The 24,789-nt window shown below is 35.1% G+C and overlaps 1 protein-coding gene across 1 annotated transcript in view; it reads left to right on the top strand.

Moving 5' to 3' along the window:
• Window positions 1-24,789, top strand: part of LOC149541826 (uncharacterized) — a 323,442-nt gene that overhangs the window by 126,859 nt on the left and 171,794 nt on the right. Inside the window, exon 4 of the mRNA XM_089796893.1 lies at window positions 17,522-18,296. Coding sequence (XP_089653019.1) covers window positions 17,522-18,296 — 775 coding nt within the window. The remainder of the gene's footprint in view (window positions 1-17,521; window positions 18,297-24,789) is intronic.

Raw genomic sequence — 24,789 nt, 5'->3', positions numbered from 1 at the left:
TGTGAAATTGAGAATCCTACTAGGATTGATCCAATGATGAACAACTGTAGTCAATTCACCACTTCCATCCTGTGACCCAGATTCATTGCCAGTAATCGTACTAGGCTTCCATGTTCTGAAATCATAATCATCCTCTTCATGATAGACCAAAAGAGGGTCCTTGTTTATCTCAAAAAGAGGATTATCGGAAATCCAATCAGCCTCTACTTCAAACACTGGGTTATTGATAAGCTGAATGTGATCTAAAACTTTGGTACTTAGTCTTTTAGGACAACTATCCAAGTCATAAGTTTGTTGAATGCTATCAAGCTCAACAATGACTTATTTGAAAAACTCGTGCCTTTCTTTATCCTCCTACTCCTGAGAGTGATTCGTGATCCTAATCTGATTTTTTGCTTCCTGAAGGGAATCCGAGCATCGTTCAATGCTTCCTATGTTTCCTTAAGCTCTCTATCGAGCTTCTTAATCTCATTCCTTTCTTTATTCAGCTGATCAACATGTGTTTCAGCAACCTTAAGAATGTTATCCCTATCGGAAAGCAAATACAAATATTCTGATGGGCCTGTTTTGATCACTTGCAAATAAAAAACAAGCCATTCTTCTTCCACTCCCTTTTGAACTTTCCTGTAGAGATCCTCAACCACCTTGTGAGTGCTATCATAACATACCAAGGATGCCACAACCATTTGTTCGTTAACCTTCAACTAATTTCTAAATGCATACATTTCATTATCATGTTGATATAGCTCATCGTCTTGTACTCTCATCTTGGATTGTTCTTTTGAATTTCTGTCATGGGCATAGGTAATATATGGTTCATCACACAAAATTTCCAATTTGTTATTACCTTGTGTGCAACCGATCTCATCAACCTGCTTGTCAAGGCTAACCTCCCATTCACCAACATAGAAACTTACACCCTGCGTAACATTAATAACAGAATCATGAGAAGGTTGTAAATCAATGGTGGTTGATAGTTCTTCTTTTTCAAGACCGTTTGTTAGAAGATTTTGAGCTGCTGGAAATTCCTCATACACATTTTTGTCTTCTTTTGCAAGGAGATCCTGAACCAATTCCAAATACTTTCTTTTCGCCATATCAGTCTTATTTTGCTGTTCTGGGTGAAAGTCCATGTACTCATTGAATGATAAGTCATTTTGAATTCAGGTAGGAAGTGTTTTATACTCTCTATAATTGTCGAGTATTTCTGCTCTCATATCGGATTCAAAATTTGGGCCTGACTGCTCCTGTAGCTTCATGGTACCCTTCCTGATTTCATCCAAAACTTTTATTTTTGTTGTTCAATAGTTAGTTACCCCTGATCTATTCCTCAAATTATCAAGGTGGTTGTAGAAAACTGATGTGCCTAGATCTTTTAACAACGTTGCTGTAGCATTTTGGGGTAGTGCTATATTAAAGAAATGTCATGAATGTTTTGAGCTGAATTTGCTTGCTGCCTTTAGATACTATTAACTAATTTTCCAGGCTGACTTTGCCCCGCTCTTCAACTGAGCTTTCAAACCCTAAATTCGAACCTCATCACTTGCAGCAAACTAAATATGACTGTAATTCTGAATTGAGATTGTAACTCAGACTACCCGATTGTTGAACTTAAATTGGAAAGCTCAAATGCCCCCTTACAGGCAGTAATTGGGTTGGCAGCAATATAGATTACAATTTTTCCTTGAAGCAAAACTTTAGGCTTAACAATTGTTCTTCATACCCGAGTTGAAATATTTAATATAGGAAGATTTAATGAGTTTTCGAGGCAGTTAAGTTGTTATTCACCTTGATTATGTTGTTTTTTTTTCCAAAATAGTCAATCGATAAACCTTATTACCTTTATAGAGAGAGCAATCAGAAGAAGACAAAATTAGTCTTACAGAATAAAGATATTGATCATTTACAGATCTAATCATACTATCAGTATAGCCCTCAATTGATTCACCCCAGATTAGCTGCTGAATGCACTTTTCAGAAAATGATGGTAATTCCATTACATACTCCGTGATTGCATCAACTTTGCAAATTAGAACCAATACACTAAACACTTCCGTAAATCAGCACACTTCAGATTATCCAAGTCTATATCCCGTGTATGCGAATACCACCACAAATTGATCCATGGAAAGACTTAACTCATCCAACACCTTGGATAGCTCAAACTCAATAATTAGAGTTTTTCTGGAGGCTGATTCAGTCAAATGCTAGAGAATTTGTGGAGTTCCAAATGCTAACAAATCTGAATCATTGGGTGATACAACATCTTCCTTACCAACTTTGCACAAAGCTGCACATTTTGCCTCTGCTTCAGAAAGAGCCTGAAGTAAATTTATTCCTATGAGGGCTAGAAGTAACTTGTAATCCTCATATTGTTTTTTGGTAACCTTAATCGTTTCTATTATAAATCTGCCAATATCTACCTTTCCATCTAGATTAATTGCTAGTGTCGTATCGTTCAACACTTCTTCGTGTGTTGGAATCCTTGTCTTATATCTAAAGAAAAAAAGGGAACAACTCCTTCAAGGAGAGCCAGAGCCTCAATATTAAATTTTTCTTCCACAATATTTACTGAACCCCAACATAATAGATTTTGTCGTCATTTCTCCAGAACCCATGGCTCTTTGCAAAACAATATTAATTCCAGAGTCGTCTTTGCCTTGGCTGTAGGTCAAAAACAAACCAACAATAACACAGATTTGACCAACAACTTATAAAATTTCCATGTAGTAACACAATAAATATGCTCTTGGTATGTACAGATAACTCCACTCTTATGACATGACTTAAGAAGAAGAAACTTTCTACATTTGCAATGAGCTCTAGCGAGCAGCCAATATTCCAGTTTCCATCACTTCACGATGAGCCACACACTTAATACTATTCCACACAAAATTTTGATCTTCTTTTGATAACACAGAGTGACTAAAAACCTTTGAATAGTTACAATTCCGTCCACAAGTCTTTTGCTTATATGAATATATTATGTTTCTACAAACAATCTTAGGACTCCATTAATAGTGGTAATAAGTCTTGGTGCTGGTCATATGAAGTCACCACAACGCTATATAGTGGAAACTGCAGGCACACCCAATATTCTTCCACAACAACAGAGATTATATCCTTGACTAGCTACTTCTTGTGCGAAAGACAGCTCAAGCCAATTTTCAACTCACTGAATGAATCTTAAAAATTGACTCTGAGACTCTCCAAAAGTTCTTCACAAACTGGCAGGGAAACCTTCTTTGATTGAACCTTTGGCTATACCCAACAGGTTGGCAGGTTTGAGGCTCTGATACCATTGAAATACCCCTAACCTGATATTTACTAAATTTCTTTTCAGAATAGCATTTAGGTAGTAAAAACATAAAATTGTATCATAGGTAAACCAACAATGTAAACCATAGGAAATAATCCTACTGATAGTTATCTAATTGTTTCCTCAAACTGATATTCAGAATTTAAATATTCAGGATTAATATTTAGGAGTTTAGGCATGTAGAAATGCATTACAGACCCACAATGATAAAACCATAAAACTTCCATACAACTCCGTAAATACGTTATTGCATTATATAACAACACAATAACCAGCGCAAAAACCCAATCTTAAATATAGATTAAGAGTCAGATTGGAATACTAGAATAAGAACCTGTAAGCACAAATGAAACACTTGAATTGATGTCTCCCGGGACAATGGGTTTGCGTCCATTGTCTGCCAGCACGAGGGGCTACATCCTCAAACTAGTTGAAAGCTGAAGCGTTTTGAAAACTCTCACAAGAGAGAAAATTGAACTGAATCATAAATCAAGCATATCCAACAATGAGCCTCTTTCCCTTTTTAATACACAAATTAAGACTCTTCGACTCCCCTCTAGTTTTTGTCCTATTCCCTTGTGACTCTTCAACTTCCCTATGGCATTTCATCTTATTCCTCCTTGACCTTTTGCCCTCTTTATAACATTAAATTGACCTATTAATAGTTCGAGTCTTCGTCTCATAGTCAATTTTAACATTATATAAAATAAGTCTTCAATATTTCTATTGTCCCAAAAAGAGGACTTTACAAATTTCTAGACTTCATAGGGCAACTCTAGAACGAAACATTACAGTTGTATTAGAGTTGGTGATCTTGCCATCCTATTGGGATGATTGAGAAATATTTGTACTTGGATCACACTATGGCATCAAACAACGATGGGGAGTGGTGGTTGAAGGCACTGCAAAAGATTGGCAAAGAGCTCAGTGAGGGTGTTGATATTCCATTAGATATATTGGAAGTATGTTTGTGTAAGGTGAACCAATTACCTTCAAGATTTATACAAAGAATCCTCTTGCTGATTAAGAATGATTGAAGTCAACCTAGGCTTTTGAGACTGTTAGAATTGGTAATCTTTCCTTGGTTGTATTTATTAAATGGGATAAACCAAAGTATCCCTTATGTTGTTTGTCCTCTAGTCCACGTGTGAGGACAAGTCTATTTTGTAATTCCTTTATTAAGTAAAATAGTTATTCCTCCTGAAGAGGATTATGACACTTGTTATGTACACACTTATGAATGTGGCAATCATTCACATGGGAGTTACAAATAACTCTCCTCGCATCTCTTTATAAGAGATGCTTCTCTCTCATTCTCAAAACACAATCACGATGTAGTTCATGAAATGAGCCCTATGGCTCCACATTATCGCCTTCTCTCTCTCTCTTTCTTCATTCTTAGGCATTTGCCTCATTCATATAATTCACAAGGGGTTTTCTTTACTTTCCCCTTTTCAAAATCCTTGTTTCATCTTTGTGTTGATCTTGGAAAACTCTTATAAAGTATGGTAATTATGTTCATCACAAACTGTCTTGGATTCAATTATAATTCTTTATTTTTAGTTCATTTCAATTTTATTATTTCTAACATGGTATTAGAGCTTACTAATCCTTGTTTTGAGCTTGTATGAAGGTTACCATGTTGGAGACTCTTGTTGAGGGTTTTTTCAGTTTTCTTAATCCTTTTGTAGGTTTCTTTATGCTCCTTTTTATTATCTAATATATTTTCCTTTCTCTTGCTTTGGATGGTTTACCGCCAAAACAAAGAGAAATATTGCTCTATTTGCATTATTCATTGTAAACCACTAATTTTTCTTTAGTATGCTTTTACAAGGAATTAGTTATTGCATTAGTCTAATTTATTTGCACTTTGATCTTTTCTGAATATTGTCTATTTACATATTATAATATCAAATATGTCTTTGCAATATTTTTAATTTTTTAAAAAATTTATTTGTGAGACTTCACTCTATCTATCTTTAGGAGTTTAAAAAAAAAATTCAAATCCATCATTTTACTTCTAATAAAACAAAGTACATCATATGTTTTTTTTCCTTCTCTTTCTATCATAGATAAACCTAAGCTCTATGCAATCCTAACCCCTACATTTTTTTTTTTTTTTTCAATTTTTTTACCACCTTATACTTGATTTGTAGAACCCACAGATTCTACTACAACCCCTATATTATCATCCCCTGAAGAGATCCTCATCTGAGGAGGAACCCTTCGACTCTCATAGTATCGGACCACCACTAAGATTGCATCAAATAATGTATATGCCCTAGCCACCATATCTGTTGGCAGTAGCCCTGCAATATGAATCATTTCCCTTTTGAAATACATTTGATTCCTTAGCCGCAACCCTATCCTCATAGTATCCAAAAAGGTCATTCGTACCATATCCTCATCAAACTTCTTGATGGGAATAATTCCTCCCACCCATGCCTTTGATCCATGCAACAAATAACCATTGATTGCTTCATCCAATACGGCCGCATTCACAAATGATGGATTTATGCAGATCTCTTGAATCTTCATCATCGTCCTGTACTCAGGTAACATTTCATATATGTTTGAGTACAATATGGACAATACTTGAGTTTGATAGATAGGGTGCAGTGCCCTTGGCCTCAACACCCCATCTCCTATTATGCACCTTATTGCATGCTCCACCTCTCTAGGCATTGCTTGAAATAGTTCGTCGAAATCTCCCCTCAGGTATGTTGATTCTAGAGGAAATTCCCTTGTTAAAATGGGAATCTTCACTTGTAAATTTAACACCTTATGATCCATTTTTTTTAAGTTCCCCGCATTTCATATAAAAACACGTCTTAGTATATTTAAAAATAAAAAAAATATTAAAAATGAGAAACACAAACATCTTCAATTTTTCTTATTTATTACATTTAAAGAAAATAAAAACATTGAATAATTAATTCAAAAAATTGATTAAACTATATATATACTTGAAGTATTTGTCTTATTATTTGTTTTGATTAAGGGGGAAGAAAACCATTTTTTTTCTTAATTTTTTTTTGAGATCAAATCAGTCAAGATTATTTATTAAAAGAATATATATATTCACCTCTAATGTGAAAATCTGCAAGAAACTTTCTAGTAGTATCGTATTTTTTTTAAGGCTATATTTTTTAGATATGAGGATGAACTAAGTCTCGTTACAACTATGATTTTTTTTAATGGTGTAATGAAATAACTTAAACTTTACATTGATATTACGACAGATTTTCTTGAGCCTTTTCAATATATTGTGGAAAGTCTATCTATATTACTACTGTTTATAATGTGAAATCAATGTATCCACTTGAAGTTTTACTCTCGTTCATATCTTGAGACATTTTTTAATGATCTTTTTGCTTTATGAGAGAGACGATTAGAATAGGAAAGATAGCTCTTATGATTTACCTGTTGTTGACGAAAAATTGGTATTTAAATGTGACAGGAGTTTAGCCAAATCTCTTTTAAAAGTTCAACAATCTGTTCAATAAATCAAAAGATATTAGTTATTCTGCATCAACACTCAAATAGCATCAGATACAAATATAACATTCAACGTGCTTCACATAGTTGATTTCATATAACTAGTAACAACAACTGAAGCTCAAACCGCTTTGCTACTTCAAACCTCTTATCCTCAGGTAGATGTCTGTCTTCACACCCTTTCAATTCATGGGTTGAATGTCTCCTATGGTTGCTACTTATTAAAGTTCACAAGAATATGGAATCTTCATCATCATTCCAATCTAGGATGACCACCCAATGCATGTTGTTCAGTGCTCTAGCGAACCTGTACCGTTTTTATTATAGGCTAGCACTGTAACGTTTTTTTTGTTTGTTTGCCATCATTTTTGCTGCACCCTCTAATCTTTCACTCTAACAATTCTATCTTTATGTTCGGTAACTTTCTGTAACACATTTCTTAAACTATAATTTGAAATTTGTTTTTTATCCCAGAACGTTACTCTTATAGTAGGTTATTATTTGTTGTAGCTCTATCCTATTTTGCATGCATCTTTGAGATAACTCTGTATTATGCCATTCGCTCCTTCAGCTGACTCAGCAGCTCTGACTTGCTCTTCGTCCAACGTTAAGCATGTTTTGTATTGATGGGATGGCATGGGGCATCCAACATTAAGCATATTCTGTATGGGCTGATTTGTAATTGAATTTTTATAAGTAATTAAACATATTCTGCAACAATTGAAACTGTAGATGAATAAATGTTTTATAGTTGAGGCTAGCAGGAAATCCATATGTTGTTAGGTGACCGCAGCTCATGAACCTTAATCCTCGCCATTTTTTAGCCGACCCCCTCGACTTCCTTGTACAGATTAGGCCCGGAAACCTCCAAGAAATCGAACTTTGTCAAGGAACGAACAATATAAATTATAAACTTTAGGGTTTAGCGGTGCAAGCTAAAAGAGCTGTACCAAAAGACAGATTTTTAGATTTTAATTTTTTTTTCAGCCTATAATTTGTAATGTGTCATTGTCATAACCTTGTTTTAATTTGATCATTCACTGTCAGTGTGCAGGGTTTAATACCTGTGTCTTTGCCACCTTTTTCCCCAACGCATATCCAGTTGGCCAATTCACTATTCTTGTTTTCATATTTCAAATTATCATTACATTCTCTTCATGATATCGCTGCACTTTTAAGCATATCCATAATATTTTTTCTTTGTCCTTATATGCAGCAATGTTTTTAAAGGAAGTTCTTTTTAATTTATCATTTTAGAAGGTTTGACTAAAACAAAAATACACAATGAACAATATTTTAAAGAAGACATAAAACTTTTGACTGTGATTATGGGAAGATATCAACAATCAACACCTCTTTCAATAATTGTCTGCTGGAGAGAGAGTCTTATTCGAATTTGAAGGATTAAATACATTTTGCTTGATTCAATTTGGCCTGGACTCTACTTGCCAAAGAAGAAGAAATACATATTTTTTCATTATTTCATAATCAAGCAAACTCTTCTTCCAATTAAGCCACGTAGCATTATTTTATTTTTTACCATTTAAAATAGCTTCATTAACACGTAGAAAATCAGCCATCATTAGAAAATTCCAAAGTACAAGAGGAAAGTTAGACCTTTGTTCAATTTTTTTTATAATTCTCATATCTTGCAATAAACTGCTCCAAGCCAAACATGTGTTTCAATGTGATAAAAAAAATTTGAAAGGCAACTTAATTAGATGGTGTTGTTTTGTCTTTAAATAAAGTCTATTTTTGGAGGAGAGTTTTAGTTTTAATGATGGACCATATTAATAATATATTATATAATTGTAGGTCATGACAATAGTTGTGTTTCTTAAAATGCCAATCTTGTCTTTTGTAAAATATAAATCTTTCAACCTTTTTCAAAGATTTTTTTTACAATTTCTAAAAGTTAAAATTACATATTAACATTAGTGTTTTTTAAAAACCTTTTAGAACCCTAACCTAATCAACATCTTTTTTGGCTTTTTCATTTTTTTAGCCTTTTCTTGGGTAACTAAGTTTGGGTTGTTTTATTAGTTTCAAAATCTTGCACAATGATCTAATTAATTTAATGTGATTTCAATTTATTTAGGAACTAATATAAATTTTTCATGTTCTTATAACAACTAAGTTTTTTTTAGCAACATTGTCTTTGTATTAGATATGATTCCTAGTCTTTTAGAGGATTGGTCGATATAGTGTTTCTTTAGCTGTTTTGGTTCCATGTTATGCCTTATTATTGTTTGCTTATTGGAATTTTTTGATTTACTATCTTAAAACTAATTTTTATATGGTTACTACTCTATCCTATGCTCAAAGTATTCTGTTGAGACTTCATGCAAGAGTTTGTCGTCCCTTATGTCTCGTATGTAGGTAATCTTCTTATAGGAGATTATATTCCAAAAGAATAAGTTAAATTATCTAGTTTGGAAAGATCATTTTTTTACCCAAGCTATTTTAGGTATATTTATTCGTGTATATATGGGTGCACACATATATACCTAGATAAATATAATTTTTTTTGTGAATATAATGATTCAAAAAATTCATATATACCCTCAGCAAATGAATTAAGTACTCATGTTTACCCTCAATGGGGTTTTCTACCTCATATCCATATTCTGTTTATTTCTCATTAATCTTCATTGGATCTCTGCATTTACCTCAATTTTGTTGCATTATGAGTTATCTTACACATTTGCCTTCAAATTTATTATATTTTGATGTGCACATAGTTGCACTTTTATGCTTTTATAGCATCGTTCTATGCCCATGTTGGCACTTTATAGTTTTATACCATTGATTTACATGATTTATATGATATTTTTTTGAGTTGCATTGGGAGCCAATTTTTTTCAAGGTTAACTATGTAGGTCCCCTCAGTATAACTGATACATAGTTTCCTTATTTGGCCCGTGGAGTATCCCTCTATCCTATATTGGTGTGCACTCATTTTAGATGGAGTTTCCCTCCATTTGATTCTATATGCTCTACTTTGAAAGGTTGATATTTATGGAGTTTCCCTCCATGTTGTTCCATTTTGTTCCTCAATGAAGAGGATACTATTATTGGAGTTTTCCCTCCAAATTCAGATGATTTGATCCAATTTGAAGGCAATATGTTGTTAAACCCTCATAATCCATTCGTTTGAGTATCCTAACAAAATCATGATAATACTAATTTGATCAGCATGTCTCTCTTTTTTTAACTTTATTTTCATATATTATTGTGATAATGATTTGCATACTTTATTGCTTAGATCATGAGTCATGCACGTTGTGGAGGGACGCCCCCATTAACTTGCAGTGGGATGATTCATTGAGTGGACTGTCTATATCCACATGATTGATGCAATGTTGATGCAAGTATCATTAGTTGGCCTTGTCTGTGGTCATTAGTACATTAGTATAATATACTTTTCATGAGAACACTGATCAAACTTTTTTTGTGCTTATTCATAATATTTTGAGCATATACTTTATCTTGATATCAGGTTGACTCCATCGCCTTGTGGTAACATGTTGTATCTTCCTCTCTATTTCTCTATGAGAGTTTTCTTATTCAAAAGGATTTCTAATTCGAATATAATATGAAATACTCTTTTGGATAGCTGTCTTGTTTCTTGTGTCTATGTTTTTTAGGTAATCCATCCAGGCACATACAAGACAATATTATTTGGTGTACTTTAATGACCTATCCACTTCTCTCTTGGCTCTACGAAGATCTACATACACTCACAAGAGAATTTTTGCATAATTGTCAAAGAGTTGCTGCTATTTAGAATTTCATTGTAAAAATTTGGGTTTAATACCCTTTGATGTAATTTCCCCAAGTAAAGATTAAAGGGGGGTGTTAGAATTGGTAATCTTTCCTTGGTTGTATTTATTAAATGGGATAAAACAAGGTATCCCTTATGTTGTTTGTCCTCTAGTCCACATGTGAGGACAAGTCTATTTTGTAATTCCTTTATTAAGGAAAATAGTTATTCCTCCTTAAGAGGATTATGACACTTGTTATGCACACACTTATGAATGTGGCAATCATTCACATAGGAGTTGCAAATAACTCCTCCTCTCATCTCTTTATAAGAGATGCTTCTCTCTCATTCTCAAAACACAATCACGATGTAGTTCATGAAATGAGCCCTATGGCTCCACATTATCGCCTTCTCTCTCTCTCTCTCTCTCTCTCTCTCTCTCTCTCTCTCTCTCTCTCTCTCTTCATTCTTAGGCATTTGCCTCATTCATATAATTCACAAGGGGTTTTCTTTGCTTTCCCCTTTTCAAAATCCTTGTCTCATCTTTGCGTTGATCTTGGAAAACTCTTATAAAGTATGGTAATTATGTTCATCACAAACTCTCTTGGATTAAATTATAATTTTTTATTTTTAGTTCATTTCGATTTTAGTATTTCTAATAGAGACACCATGACAAGGATAAAAGATTGGTAGTTGCAGTTTGTCTCAGTGAAGTCTTGAGAATTTTGGCTCCTAAAGCACCGTATGATGATAACACTATGATAGAGATATTACATTTGATAATTGATAGCTTTCAGAGTCCTGATGACTTTAGTAGTGACCCTTTTGGTAGGAGATCTACAATATTAAAGAACTGTGTGAATGTCAAAGTAGGTAACCTCCTCTTAGATCTCGAATTGCAAAATTTGGTCCATGATATGTTTTGTCACTTCTTGGTCACCATTAAGGAAGATCACAATACTAAGATTTTAGTTGCTATGGAGAGTTATGATTTCGTGCATTGAAGAGATGGATGAAATATCCCAACCCATCACATCTATGTTATGGGTTGTTCGTAATTTAGAATGTATCCCCTCTATAGTAGCATATAGATTGGTCAGTAATGTTTTCAAGCATTGTGAAGAAAAATTGATATTTCATTTGCACAAGTGGGAGAAAATGGATGACAACGATAAGGGTGATGCATTAGTAAGGAGAATGAAGGCATGATTACTGGGCTGCTCCAGTAGGATTTGCTAAATCTTTCTACTAGAGCAACATGGGGAGAACACCAAAAAAATGAAGATGTTGCTTGCATGGATCTTGTGAAGACAGGGATGGATCAAGTTGTGCTTGAGGTTGTCTCTGTTGCTGAGGCACTATCTGTTGAGGAAGTTCTATTAGTTCCTAAGGATGTGTCTGTCACCATGGTCGTGTTTGTTGCCGAGGCTGTGTCTGTCACCGAAGCTATGTCGATCATTGTGGTCATGTCTGTCGGCGAGGTTGTATGTCCGTCACTATGGTTGTATTCATCACCATCACCATGCTCGTCGCCATGTCTGTCAGTGTCATTGTGTCCATTGTTGTCATTGTTTCCATGTCTGTTGTCGTCACCACCGTTGTGTCCGTTGTTGAGTCCATTGTTAGGTCTGTCACCGTTGTTGTGTCTGTCATCGCTGTTGTGTTCATCACCAACATCGAGTCTATGTCTGTCATCGAGTTTGTGTCCGTCATCACTGTCACCATGTCCATTGTCGTCACCATTGTCGTGTCCATTGTTAGGTTAGTCACCATCGTCAAGTTTGTGTCCGTCATTGTCATTGTATTCGTTGTCAAATCTATCATCATCATTGTGTCTGTTGTCATCACCGCTGCCGTGTCTGTTGCCGAGTCCATCGTGATGTTTGTCATCGTCATTGTCCGCATGTTTGTCATCTTCATTGTGTTCGTTGTTGTTACCACCGTCATGTCTATTGTTGAGTCCATGCCCATCACTATCGTTGTGTTTGTTAGTGTCGTGCCCGACACCAACATCGAGTCTGCATTTGTCGTCGAGTTTGTATCCGTCACCGTAGTTGTGTCTGTTGACATCATCATGGCTGTCTCTGTCATCATTGTGTGTCCATCATTGTGGTTGCGGCCATCGTAGTAGCTACGTTTGTCGCCATTGAGACGCTGCTCGCTGTCAAGGCTCTATCCATCATTGACGTTTCAATAGGGGTTCTGTGTGCCACTGAGATTTTATCTACAGCTAAAATTTTGCTTGCCGCCGAGGTACTCTCCGTCGAGGTTTTCTTTGCCAAGGCTCCCTTCGCCAAGGTACTCATTATTGAGGTTCCCTTCATTGAGGCTCCCATCATCGTGACACCCTTTGCTGAAGCTCCTGTCGCCGAGGTACTCATGGCGAAGCCCTTCGCCGACATTCTCACCATCGAAGCTCTCTTCGTCAAGGTTTTATCTGTCAGGAATATAATAGTGGTCATTGTGATTGTGTCAGTTGTTAAGGTTGTGCTAGCATTGACGTCTGTGTGCATGACGATACCCAAAGAGATTTTTGAACATAATGACGTAAAAGATTTCATCAATTTGTGCCCTTGGGACCCTGCTGAAGGCTACGACAATGTTTATATCAAAGTGGTGCAACGGATCTTGAATGACAATGTGGTGCAAGGGAGGTTTGATGACAATTTACTCATTTTGCTTGTGTGTTTTGTTTGGGATCCTGGTGACTCAAGACACTACAATAGAGTGATGGAGCAAAAGTTTGATGGCAACGTGGTGTTGTAGAGGATTGATGTCATTTCATTTGTCTCGCTTGCGCATTTGATTTGGGACCCTGGAGCCGTTGGCATTTCATCTGATGACGGATTGCTTGAGAGCAAGCAATCTTTGGGCAGCAAGGATTTGTCATGTCCCCAAATTTCAATGTAACTATTAAATTAAATTAATTAACTAATTAGTCCCAAAATTTAAATAATATAATAAAAGGACCTTTAATTAGTTACTTTGATTTATTAATATGGGGCCCAAGCTAATAATATTTGTATTTGTGGTTTCGGTTGATTTAGTATATCTCGGATCCTTTTTTATTTTAATTGTTTCCGTAGGATTTGTCGTCGGCTATCTTTGTAAACCCTCGAGAGTTCCTCCGAAGGGTATTTAAGCACAAGATGTAGGTAGTAGTTGTTAGATGATTTTGGATTATTTCTTTGTACTGCAAATTCTTGTTGGAGTTCAGTATTGTTCGCCATTTCAGAAGTGAAAGATCTTCACTACTTGGCTAATTCGGTTTTGGTGGGATTCGACCCTCACCCTATTTCGGCTCTGTATTACTTTGTTTCAGATCTAGCAAATCGGAAGTGCAATCATTGTTTGAATCGTAAATTACTTCTAGCTACCTTGGGCATTTGACACTCATCTTTGGTACTTGTGTGATCTGTTCTATTATTAGTTTATGCGTAATTCTGGCCTTTGAGTCTAGGCATCCATCTAGTATCAACATTTAATCATTTGCACTTTCGTACAATTCCCATCCCTAGAACTCTCCCCTAGTGTTTGACAAAACTGTGAATCCTGCCTCCGTATTGTTCAGGTAGACCCACCGTACGACCTAGTTAAACCGTATGGTCCAGTTGTATTGTACGGCTTAGGTATACTGTACAGACTCCTTCAAGTGCTGTGCGGTCACACTGAAATCACCATACGACCCGTTTTCGAGGTGTATTGTCGGTTAGTTTCTCGTGCCGTATACTAGGACTTGGAGGGTGAACAAAGGGCATCAAGCACATCTTGGGTGTTTGTTCTTTCAAATCTCATATCCAATTAGGCTTAGATTGAATACCCGCAACATTGAGCAAGACTACCGAAGCATTGAAAAGGACTACTCGAAGCATTGAGGAAGGCCACCTAAAGCATAAAGGAAGACTACGCAAAGCACTGAGGGAGAACTACCTGAAGCATTGGCTACCGTAAGCACTAAGGGAGAACTACCTGAAGCATTGGCCATCCGAAGCACTGAGGGAGAACTACTTGAAGCATTGGCTACCTGAAGCATTGAGGAAGACTATTGAAGCATTGAAAAGGACTACTCGAAGCATTGAGGAAAACTACTTGTATTATAAAGAAAGACTACTCGAAGTACTGAGAGAACTGCCCGAAGCACTGGCTACCCGAAGCATTGAAAAGGACTACACGAAGCACTGAGGAAGACTACTTGAAGCATAAAGAAAGACTACTCGAAGCACAGAGGGAGAACTACCTGAGGCACATGACAAGACTACCTGAAGCATACTACGGGATGTTGTTGGAAAGCTGGAAAGTAAAGTGAAAAAGAGGACAACATGCAAAGGGCTCCGTACGGGACTTCATAAGGCAACTCTAGAACGAAACATTACAAATATGACTTGTTACTTCTAAGAAATGATCATTTGTGTATATAGGGATAACTTGTATTGATGACTTGTACAATAGGATTTGCTTCTTTTGATATGTCCTGAATTGTGTGACAAGTTGGTAGTTTCTGTTATATCATTATAGTTTATCACTCAATGGAGAAGAAGGTTTATCCAACCTTAATATGAATATACTTGTATAAATTCTTTAGAATCATTCATTGGGAGGCATGCTACAGTCAGAATTTTAACTTTCACCCACCAAAGGAGTCCATTCCTATATTGCCCCTTTGATTAGGCAAACTGGTTTGTATGCATTTGAAGATCAATCAGATTGGATGTATCAATCATCTCAATGAGCAAAGAGGACTTGAGTTCCTTCTGATCCTTATTGCTTAAGCTGGGAATTAATGTGATCTACTAATGATATATCATCTTGATAATATTCATTCACTGATGAGCCTTCTAAACTGCCATGGATTCGTACCATTGAATATAATATTGGATTATTAATGAACTTGCTGAAGATCCTATTCGCTGAAGATGGATTTAATCTGTAGTCACAGGAAATGCTAGTTGTGCTGTGATTGATCAATAATATTTCTGTATTTTCAACGATCAGCTATCAATTATATTTCTCATATGATCTCATTCTCTCTCAGAGAATTTCTTTGTTATCACGATCTTTTAAAATCTTGCTCGCTGCTATGCTTTCAAACCTTACTTGGTGTTCGGATTCTTCAGTCATATTCATTTATTTGATCGAATTCAGAACAGGCATAAAATATTTGGATTTCCTTCCTTGATGCAATTAGGTCGCTGCTTCTGTAATTGCTCGATATCATTATTTTGGTAACTTGTATTTGGTGAATAATATTTATATTTGCTGTTATAAAAACTGATGTTCATTGTATTGGCTTTATTCGAGAATTCTGATCTTTCTATATCATTTTGACTGAGATGAAGATCCATAATGGATAACTGCTAGTCAGAATGTAAATTATAGGGTGGACGCTGGTAGTTTTGGTCCCCTATCTCCTCCACACAGCTGACTTAGATTTCCCTTCCTTTTTAATGTGTTGGTCTTGATGTTACTTCCCTTGCTGATTAGAAGAAATATTCGCTGACTGTACCAGGGAAGATGATGGATCTGAAGTTTTCTGATGTTTTTTCCTCCCTTATATTTGTTGACACTGCTTATGGAGGAATCGATTTAGGGATTAGATGCTGATGTGTCGCATCCTGCCAAGTTGTCCGTATATCCTCCTCCTTCCAATGCCTTCACCGATTTATGTCTTGCCCAAAGAATGGAGAGGCATCACAGCTTTCCGTATTCACATCCTTTCATCTGTTTAAGCTATTTTATCTTATTTATATGTTTGGGCAACTTTATTAATTAATTGTTTATTTTTATACTTTTTATTGTATTTTATATTAATTGATATTATAATTATTAATTTCCTTTTCTTGCATTTGATATACAATTATATATCTATACATTTTTGGAATGTAATTATATTATCTTTAATATAGATTATATTCATATAATATTAGATTGCATCAATTATATTCCTTCATTTGATTTAATAGTAAATAATATTTTATTATTATATATATATATATATATATTCATTGTTAATATTTAAATTTAAATATAACTATAGCGGGCATTGATTATTTAAATTTATAACTATATTTCACTATTTATTTATTTTTTGTTTTTAAAAATTATTATTATTTAAGATAGGGGACGTTACAGTTAGGATCACATCATTAGTCCAAATGGGTAAGTTTTCAATCAAAGAGATGGATTCTGTAGAATGTTATAGTTCTGCGATTGAAACTTTGTCCTGCATGTGTTGCAGATGCCTTGATTGCTACTTTATCTTATCGTTGTGATTGTGGGACGAGAGAAAAAGGAAGGTGAGAACTATTTTGGTCTGAAAATCTTGAGTGTTGCTTCATCTTGCTGAAAGAGTCAAAATTGATGTACCACCTCATATTGATGATTTTGTAGTCATGGTTTTCAACTGTTCAAATTATCCCCTTCCTACTGGGAACAACTTTGAGCTCCTTACAAAATATCAGATATAATTGAGTAAAAATAATGTGATTGATATGGTATTGAAAATTATTTTCCACTGAAAACTTGCAGAGTTATTAAACTGAAAACAAAATGATTACAAAGCAGCACTCTCTCTGGTTTTGCCTTATAAAACATTTGCCACATGTGAGGACTGTTGGAGAGCACTGGTACTGTTTGTAGATTTAGTTGTCATCAGTAAGTAGGAATCGTCCAAGTTTTTCTTGAGGTGTCTGCATCCCCTCTTTTTAGTCCAAAACAAAGTGTATAAGCAAACCCTTTGACAGAATGTGTTAAGAATGTGCATCTACAGTGACCAGTTCCCTAAACATTTATTACACTGTCTATTGATTTGTGACAATTTCATTGCGTCTTTCATTGTTTGTTTATTTTGTTGACAAGCATTAGCAAATACCATTAATTGGAATTAATGTTGGAGAGTATCTTATAAATGTCTATGTATTTCTGGCTCTTGGATGGTGATGCAGATTCCAGCTGGATGTTGACCGTGTCATTTCTCTAATAGCATCCTGCCCTAATCTGAAGGATCTCTTGGTTGTTTCATGCCCATCGCTTGCCTTATTTTACCTAGGAAATATTGCAAATATTCTTCCAGTTCACCTTGTCAATGTGGGCTTGCATGTTGGCAACAAATTTCACTTGAAATTACCAGATTTTTTTGATGAAGTTCTTGATGCTGTGAGTCACAGATGCCCACATCTTCAGAAGTTAGACCTTGATAGCTGCATACAAGTCTCAAGAGATTGTCTTTTCAGATTTTTAGATTTAAAGATGTCCCTCAAAAGCGTCAATTTATATTGTGATGCTGTTGGATGGCCAGAACTTGGTAGTATATTTGTGTCGCTTGAACATTTAGAACACTTGTCTATTGTATCATCAAAGCTCAACGAATCTGCAGAAACTAGTGATGAAGAGGATAATCTGTTAGATAGGAGGAGGATGAGAAGTCGGATGCGTCTTAGGAATGTGGAGAAAGCATCTTCTCTTTCAGATTTCAAGTATAATGTTATTCTGTTTCCTTCTCGTCTGTCGTCCTTACGGCTCTACCATTCTCCCCATCATTCCGTATCTTTCACTTCAGCTCCCTCCATTGCATTATTAAAGAGTCTTGGCCACCGATTACATCATCTGCATGCACAAAATATATTCACTGGAGGTTGGCATTCTATTTCAATTTGGTGTGCTAGGCTTGAAACCTTAGATTTGTCAAATGCAAGGAACAAGGATCTCCTATTAACAGGGGTACGTTATTCCTTTCTTTTACATGTTATTGTTACTAATGATAGAATTTCCATTAATTTGCAAATGTTTATTGGAAAAAAACAAAAATTAAAGGCATTATTAGCTTTTAGTAGTTTATTTTACTTGATGTGCCCTTTTAATATTCTTTGTCACTCTTATTCGTAGCAAATTGCTTTTCATGGCTTCTCTCGCTTTTTATGAATGTTTGTTCTTCCAGTAATCTTTTGGTTGACTAAATCTTTCCTTTATTTCTAATATGGTCAGAATTAGTTGTGCATGATAAGCCACAAACACATGTGCACGCACACATGTGCACACACACACACACCCACACACACACACACAGAGCGCCAGTATGGGTACAGGGACAGGCATGTGGGTACGACAATTTTTTGGGAGGGTTTTTTGGGTATGTTTAGGCATGTCTGTACAAAAAAACATATATGTGTGTGTGTGCGCACGTGCATGTATACAGCCTGAAAAGTAGAAACAAAACTAACTACCATAAATATTTGTACTGGAACATTTATAAATTGTAATGATTTACTATAAGTCTAGTTTCATATAAATTTGTCAAAATTTGAATGTTATGCAAATTCATTGTGCACTGGTTCAACTGTTAAAATAATACAATTTGTAATCAACGTCATATGGGTCATCAAAACAATCAAGGTCAGTGGCAGCTGAAGTATCACTTGCACAGCTAGAAGCCCATCGGCTAAAATCCAAATCAGTTCGCTTAGGATCTACATTCCACAACATTGTGCCCCCTTCCTTGTATTGATTTTGTTTATAAGTGAGCAGACGCAAGTTGGAATGCACATAAACGAATTCTTTTGCCTTGCTGCCAATCGGTTGCATTTCATTGAGTTTGGGTCGGTCTTGAATTTGGGTTGAGCAATAGAAGTTGCCATTATGTTGTCTATAAGAGCCAACAAGTTAAAAAAAACCTTCACATTTTGAGCATTAAATAATAAAAATATATTATGATTATGATATTACAATTTTTAATAAATATTATTACATAAATATTAAATAATAAAATATATTATAATATTTTGGTTGTTATAATATTATAAAATAATATATTGCATGAATATTTAAAAACTTACAATTTAAAATTTAATGTTATATATAATTTAATTAAACTTTAAAAACTTACTATATTAATCTTTGTATATGTTTTATATTATATATAATATTTTAAAGTTTAATACATCAAATAAATTTTAAAACAAAACATAAATTATTTTAATACATCTACTTATAAATGATTTTAATGCATACCCTGATACCCTGACACAGTGGATACCTGATTGGATTCCTAACTTGGATGCAAATTAACTCAGATTATTGTCGCAGTTTGTAATAACCCAATCTGGTTATAGCTAAATCAAGCATCAATTTCTTTCACATTTCAATGGTTTGACATTTTGTCAAACACTTGGCAGGCATCTTTGTTGTTACCATATATGATGTTTGATATGAGATATAAGTGGAAACAATACTTAAATAAAGAGTTTATTGATATTGAACAAGCCCAATTTTGAAACTGATAATCAAACATGTAATTTTGGAAATATCAATAATAATTGTTGAGAATACAAAGAAGTAATTAACTTGTATGTTGCTTGACAAATCCAATTTGCAGCAAGATTAATTGACTGCCCTAGTTGAGTCAAACTTCTTTGCAAACAATTTTCTGCTCCAATTAGCTCATGTTCTGGTAAGGAATTAACTACGATTTTGCTCACATTACTACTCACTTTAGCTGAACTTAGATAATGTCGCTTGCTATAGGTGTTTACAGGGCAGAAGTAATGACGCCAAGGCTGACATAGGTGGCAGGTACAAACGCCTGACAGTAGCATTCCAATTCGCAGCCAAACATATCACTGACTTTCGGATTTCGCATACCCTACGCAGCTGCCCAGATATTTGGAATAATGCCCAGCTATGAGGAAAGATTAATCACCAAATTGCACTAATTTGATACACTGTAAAAATGAGAGTGAAATGCTGGGAAATAATAGGCTGAACGTTCACCTCGAATGCTGTTAATGAATCGCACCAACAGGCAGGAAACCTTCCAATTTCTAGAATTATACTCACACCAATATTTACCAAAAACCCTTCCCAAGTCGCAGGTTGAAATGCAATTGAATTCCCACACAACAATGCCTTCTAGCTACAGTTAGAAATAGAAGGAAGACTCCACAATTTAGACTTAAACACTTAACAGAATTAATTCACAATGCCTCAGTTGTGAATTATTAGCACTTATCAGAAAATAGGCCCTTATACCTCAGTAAGGGTTTAGAATTCAGAGAAGCTCAGAAACTCATACGGGCAACAAAAGAAAATAAATAATCGGATGCTTTACTCATCAAATGGGCTCATATTTATAATCTCCAAATGGGACAAAGTTTTCCAAATAAACTTCACTTATGAAGCTTCCCGCACAACATTAAAACATAATAAAGTACCATTATAAACTAATTTATTAATTGCTTTTGGCTCCGAAAATGACCTTTTCCGCCATAACTTCAATTTTGACACATAAGGCCATTGTTTCTTGTTCCCATGATTCAAAACTTTTCGTCTCGGTTCCAACGAGCTATGATACTGAGGTGACCAGCCAACAATACCAACAAAAATAACAACCTCAACGTATTTAGATGAATCATAGTTATGAGACTCGGACTTGCCTCTGACTCGAAAAGTCGAAATTGGACTTGGATTTGTACTCGGTGACCGAACTCAAAAAATTGAAAAACCCGTGAAATTCAAATTTTTTAAAGGATTTTAAGATTGTTTTGTGCATCTTTTAGTCAATTAACATCAAATACACAATAATTAAGATAAATACAAGCTACTTAATACACATACACAATTTTGCATAGATCACATAAGTATAAAAGCGAATTTCTAAAAGAAAAAAATTGAATAACGCAATATAAAGTTATAAACTATAAAGTATAAACTTAAAGTAATAAACATAGTGCCACTCCAGTGTCAAAGACTCAAATGTCTACAATATTCATGGATTATGTAATCCATGGTATCAAAAGTTCAAAACATATATCAAAATAACAACTAGAAGACTAAGGCTCATAGTAGTGTATGTCCTATGGGTGCGCCTAAGATAAGTCATGGAAGACTGTAGAGCCATCCTCTCTCCCTATGTCTTAGGCTGAGCCTGAACCTCATCCTCATCCTCACCCACATAATCCTCGTCTTTAGACTCGGATCCATCACTCCTAGCCTCAGGGTCTTGCACTCTATCTCCTTGCGCTCTAACCTCCTCGACTGCCATTGCTACTGCCTCAACCTCCCGATCCACCTGATCTACCACTCCACATCTTCATCACTAAAGATAGGATCAGCCATCTTTGTGTTCCACTCTACATGAGGATCAACATTCTCTAATACAATCAGTGATGTATTGGTGCTAAAGATCTGTCTATGGCGAAGGTGAAGGTTGTAGTGAACAAAGACAAGATCATTCAATTTTTTCACTACCAACCTATTGTGCTTCTTCGAGTGTATGTGCTCAAATAGACTCCAATTACATTCACATCTTGATACACTAGATGGCAGGCTCAAGATGCGAATCGCAATCCTCTGTAAATTTGGCACCTTGTGCCAAACATCTTCCACCATGCATCTGAAACAAATTTTTTTTAAATCATATCAATAACTTTGAATTTATCAAATTAAAATCGTAATAGAATTAGAAATTAGAATATAGAATCAAAGATTTTTGCCAGGCATCAATTCTGTCCTATTTTTCTTGCACAACTCCCGTGCAAATAAGTCCCCTTGAGCTTTCTTAAACAACTCAATCTCATGAACTACAATTGTTCCAACTCTTCAATCAGGTGACATTCTATCTACAACATCGCAGAGGCTGCTCCACACCTCATCATTAGCTTTGAAATATGGGCTGAATTGGTATGTTGGATTAAGGAAGTAGGTCGATGCATGTATAGGTCTGTGAAGTAGATTGTGCCAACGTCTATCAATGACATCCCATATAGGCCCATACCTATCATGATTCCCTGCACAAAAAGAGCGAATGGCCTCCTTCACCCTATCTATGCCCTCATAAATGTAGCCCATTAAGGGCTTCTCTCCATTAGCAGTTCGTAGGAGAACAATAAGCGGCTTCACAAATTGCAATTATTACGAAAGGTGAAAGAGAAATAATTAGCTTTAAATTTTTTCTTTAAAAAATGAACAATAATTTATAACATAAATTCATAAACAAAATAAAGTTGAAATGAGGACAAAAAGGAAAATTATCGTCACAATATCAGCAATTGGTGTCCAAAAAGAAGCCTCATAAAAACCGTGATCAGCTGCATCAATCCCTACAGTGGTCTTTGAATATGATGATGCAATCCACTCCTCACTAACAGACATGCGTCTCAAACCTCTCTTTGAATCAAACAAAGATTTTAATGTGAGAAAATTAGTTGCAAATCTAGTGACCCTTGGATGAGACAACTCCTTTTGTTCATTGTGTTTCCTCATGAGGTTGAGGACCAATGTATGATTATATATGAAATTGCATACACTCCTTCCTTGCTTTATAACTGTTTTTAGCTAAGGGAGTTTAACTAGATCCTCTAACATGAGGTCAATGCAGTGAGCAGCACAGGGGGTCCAAAATATGTGAGAGAAGCTTTCCTGCAACAACATAATTTGCTGAATTATCTATAACTATCTGCACCACATTCTCCTCATCCATGTCCTTTATCACTTCATTCATTACCTTACAAAGATGTTCAACATTCTTTGTTTTTCCTGAGGCATCAATTGATTTCAAAAAAAACCATGGCACTTGGAGAAAAAGAAACAAATTAGTATAATGATTAATGATGAATCATAATTTATAAATTCATAATTTATAAATTTAATCACTTAAGTACAAGTTCTACTTCTAAATTTTTAACATCTAAGACTCTAAGTACAATTACTTGATGAGGAGACAAGAAAGTTGAGGAGTGTTCTACTCCTATCAGTCCAACCATCAATCATGATGGTGCAACCCTTCGTCTTCCACACTTCACGCTGCTCCTTGATTGCACCTTCTACATCAACCACCCTTTAGTTCAAAATAGGGCCTCCTAAGTTGTCAGCACTAGGGGCTTTGTACCCCGAACCACAAACAACAACAACATCGATTCCAATTTGCCAATAAGGGGATCTAAAACAAATAAAATAAAATTTAAAGGTAAACAAATTAGTATATTATAAATAAATTTGAAAACAAAATACAAATTAAAATAAACAAAATAAGCATATTATTGTCTCTCGAAAGTTGAAAGTTTGAAAGCAAGAGAAGACATAAATTTAAATTTAAATAAATAAGTACCTTGCTGCATTGAATGAAATGTTGTTGTAGATGAAGAAGTCTTCAAGTGCCAATTTTGCATAATCATGCTTCTCCTTATTCCAACCCATGCTCTCAAGCAATGGTTGTGCACTTGGAGCTGTGTGTGGAACAAACATGGAATAACATGGAATCAAGTCTCAATCTTTGCTTACGAATGTGAGGCCCAATGGTCAAGCTCGTAGAAGCAGTAGCTTCCATAGGTGGAGTAGGGGATAATGGAGAGCAAAAATTAGAAGATCCTTGTTGGGCTAGTTGTGCCATTTCTTCCTATTGCTTCTTTTTCAATTCTTTTTTCTCCATTTTTTTCTCTAGAAGAGTTAGCATGTCTTGCATAACATCTTGGGGTACATCTTTTCATTTTTTAGCATTACGCCTAGGTATATGTGCTAGGTGATACTTCAGTCTATTTATTCCTCCCCCATTATATACTACATCGTAGTGCCAACATATAACAACTCCTTTTTTTGTCCTGGGATGACATGTTTCCAAGCTCTATCCCTTGCTATTGCACTTGGGTCTGCATCAGAGTTAAATGCAGTCCTCGTTCCACTTTTCTCACTCTGAGGTATTATGTCAAATTTCAATGTGTTTGCTACTAGCTTGGTGCAATATGAAGATATTATAAATAGAAAAAAATTAGCATAAAATCAAATTTTTAAATTTTAGGCCCTTCTTACTTTGTCATCAATATGAATTAGAATAAATCTAGATTCTAAATAGTAGATAGTAGAAGTAGAGACTAAACAAATGAAAAGAAAATGAGAAGTAAAAAATATGAATGTAAAAGTTTAAAACATATTGCAAAACAACACAAAGAAATGCAACTTGTTGCTAACCTCTTCAAATTTGCACAAAGTCAAACAATGGAAATGCAAGTTTATAGAAGCCTCCTCCAAATGCTTCCTTAAGCTCCTCTTAGTGCTTAAGTGCAAGCTAGAAAGTTGCAAAAACCATTAGCAATCGATACGGGAGAGCCAACCGGTTTGCTGATTTCTCTCTCAAAATCTCAATATTCTTCTCCAACTCTTTCCTCTCTATCACAAGCATAAGAAAATGATGGAATGACCTTTTTAGGTCAAATATATGTTATAA

The sequence above is a fragment of the Cupressus sempervirens genome, chromosome 8, assembly GCF_028749045.1.
Source record: "Cupressus sempervirens isolate cs-2001-9-10 chromosome 8, ASM2874904v1, whole genome shotgun sequence".
Classification (NCBI taxonomy): Eukaryota; Viridiplantae; Streptophyta; class Pinopsida; order Cupressales; family Cupressaceae; genus Cupressus; species Cupressus sempervirens.
The sequence above is the reverse complement of the archived record's forward strand: the minus strand, read 5'-3'. Positions and strand labels throughout refer to the sequence as shown.